At 63.5% G+C, this 3020-nt stretch overlaps 1 protein-coding gene across 1 annotated transcript in view; it reads left to right on the forward strand.

The window, feature by feature from the left end:
• The window catches only part of LOC113490884 (E3 ubiquitin-protein ligase RNF213-like), a 10173-nt gene extending 9109 nt beyond the window's left edge, over positions 1-1064 (forward strand). Inside the window, exon 16 of the mRNA XM_026867495.1 lies at positions 451-1064. Coding sequence (XP_026723296.1) covers positions 451-664 — 214 coding nt within the window. The 3' untranslated portion in view covers positions 665-1064. The remainder of the gene's footprint in view (positions 1-450) is intronic.
• The last annotated feature ends 1956 nt before the right edge of the window (positions 1065-3020 follow it).

Below are 3020 nucleotides of genomic sequence, written 5' to 3' on the forward strand. Positions count from 1 at the left end.
TCTGGGGGAGCTGGGGGGGGTCAGGGGGAGGGTCATGGTGGCACTGGAGGACCCTCAAGGGCTTTCCCAGCCGAGGTGACTCCCGGATTCTCCGCTCCACGTCTCGCCCCAGGCCGGTTCCCCAAGGCCTCGTCTAGCCGAGTGTTGGGGGATCCCCCACCTCTGGGGACGCCCCTCCCGGGGGCTGTCCCAAGGCAGTGTCACCCCGGACAGGAAGAGCTTTTCCTTACGCCCAGCCACCCCCTTGGCTGCCGATGCCACTGGAGACACCCCAGGGCAGCCTCTGGCACGAGGCGTTGGCCATCACTGGCCACCCCTGAGCGCCACCACGGACCGGCGGCCTTGCCCCATTTTTGGCAGCCAACGCTGGCCGAGGGGTGGCTGCCGGGGGCGCCGGGACCACCCGTCCCACCTGCGGCCGCTCACCCCCCGCCTCTGCCTCCCCCACAGGCTGAAGGACGCCTTCAGCTTCTTCTTGGAAGAGAACCACTTCCCCCCCGCCACCGTGGCCACCCTGACGGACGCCCTGGACCCCAACATTCCCGTCGGGAACATCCTCTCCGTCTGGAGGACGGCGGCGAAGACCAGCCAGATCACGGTGCCGGCCTACGGCCAGGAGCGGCCGGCCCAAGGCAGCCTCTCCACCGGCGGCTTGTCCCCGTGAGGAAACACCTACCCCGAAATCCCGGCTCGGGGCGGGGCAACACGAGATGCGCGGGGGCTCCTGGAGCTTCCGAACCCCCAGAATTCTGCCCTGGGGGAGAAGTTTCTCCCCTGGACCCACCACTGCCCCGTGGGAGTCCCGGAGCGTCCCCGTCACCCCACCCAAGCCACAGCAAGAGCTCGGAGAGCGTCTCCGTGGACGCGTGTCCGGCGCTGCCACCCCTGTCCTCGGCCAGCTCTGCCCCCCCCGCAGACCCCAAGGGGGGGGCCGAGGAGTTGGGGGCCCCTCCAGCACCCCAACGTTGGCCGAAGGGCGCTTCTGCGTGTCCCCGCATCCCTTGTCGGCGGCCTCTGTCCTGCCTCGCCCCTTCTCTCCCTTCCTGCACCATTAAATGCTCAAGAAGGAGCCATCTTGGTTTCGTGTCCTTCCCCAGATGGTGCCGGAGGGGACCCAAACAGTCACGGGGGCCACCAGCCCTCCTGGGGGGCCACCACGGGGCTCATGGCGCTTGTGGGGAGGGGGGTGGGCGTGGGCCTGGAGGCCTGAGCTCCCCCACGGTGGCCTCCACGGGTGGCCAAGGGCGACCCAGGTGGTGACACCATCCTGGGGGGACCAACAGCCGCCCCGCCCAGAGCTGGGGTGACCCGCGGGGGGGGCCCTTCCTCCGCCGCCTGGGGAAGGAGCGGCTCTTCCTCCTCAGACATGGGCGGGGCCCGCCACGGCTTCTCCAGGGAAGAGCTGCCTTATCAAAGGTAGACACGGCTTATCAAAGGTAGGCCTGGCTTGTCACAGAGATACCCAGCTTATCAAAAGTAGGCCCAGCTTATCAGGGATAGGCCTGGCTTCTCAAAGGTAGAGCAGGCTTCTCAAATGTAGAACAGCTTCTCAAAGGCAGGCCTGGCTTTTCAAAGGTAGGCCCAGCTTCTCAATGGTAGGCCTGGCTTTTCAAAGGTAAGCCTGGCTTCTCAAATGAAGGCCCGGCTTCTCAAAGGTAGATCCAGCTTCTCAAAGGTAGAGCTGGCTTCTCAAAGGTAGGCCCAGCTTATCAAAGCTAGGCCTGGCTTCTCAAAGGTAGACCCAGCTTCTCGAAGGTAGGCCTGGCTTATCAAAGGTATGCCTGGCTTCTCCAAGGTAGGCCTGGCTTTTCTCAAAGGTAGGCCCGGCTTCTCAAAGGGAGGTCCGGCTTTTCAATGGCAGGCCCAGCTTCTCAAAGCTAGGCCCAGCCTCTCAAAGGCAGACCCAGCTTCTCGAAGGTTGATCCACGACCAGGGAAGCCCAAACTTGGAGTCCAGCCCCAGGCAGGCAGCCGGGTGCTTCGGCCCCTTCATCATCCTCCCTGGCCTCTCCAGTCTGGGCCCAGCTCTTATCCTGGCAAGCCCAGCACTGGGCCCAGCCCTCCAGGCGTGGCCTCACCAGGCCAGAGGTGAAGGACCCCGCCTCCCTCCATCAGCCACCTCTGTAGCAAGGGCTCATGGGTCATGGTCACCTTGGTGTCCACCGGGAGCTTTTCTAGGCAGCGGCTTCCCGGCCTGGTGTCCCCATCGTGTCCTGGCACTGGGGGTTGTCCCTTGTCCCTCCCCAGGGGCAGAACTTTGTCCTTGGCCTGGGAGAAACCCCGGAGGTTCCATGGGGAGAATCCCAGGAGGTTCTACTATAACCCAGGAGGTTCCACCAGGAGAACCCCAGGAGGTTCTACTATAACCCCAGGAGAATCCCGGGAGGTTCTACTATAACCCCAGGAGGTTCAACCGGGAGAAACCCAGGAGGTTCTACTTTAACCCCAGGAGGTTCCACCAGGAGAACCCAAGGAGATTCAACCAGGAGAACCCAAGGAGGTTCTACTATAACCTCCAGAGGTCCAACCAGGAGAACCCCAGGAGGTTCTACTAGAACCCCAGGAGGTTCCACCGGGAGAACCCCAGGAGGTTCCACCAGGAGAACCCCAGGAGGTTCTACTATAACCCCCGGAGGTCCAACCAGGAGAGTCCCAGGAGGTTCTACTATAACCCCCGGAGGTCCAACCAGGAGAGCCCCAGGCTCCTCATGACACGTTTCCATCCTTCATGAGCCCGGGGATAGTTTCCAGGATTAGTTGCCCCACCACCTTCCTCCGGGAGGTCCCCGCTGCCCCACAACCGCTGCTCCTCGGCCTCCCTGGAGCAGCCGCTGCCGGGGGGGCGGAGCCCCCTAAAGAATTTCTCCAGACTGTGGGTATCTCTAGGCTGGCTTTAGTAACAGCTCAGCGTGGGGCCAACGCCTTGGGGCGTGACCAGAGCCCGCGGAGAGCGCCCTGATAGACAAGCGTCTTCGTGACGTTGTGTGGTGCGACACTTTTGGGCGTTGTCCCACAAACTCC

Source organism: Athene cunicularia, unplaced genomic scaffold (assembly GCF_003259725.1).
Source record: "Athene cunicularia isolate RWA unplaced genomic scaffold, athCun1 SCF_56, whole genome shotgun sequence".
In the NCBI taxonomy this organism is placed as follows: Eukaryota; Metazoa; Chordata; class Aves; order Strigiformes; family Strigidae; genus Athene; species Athene cunicularia.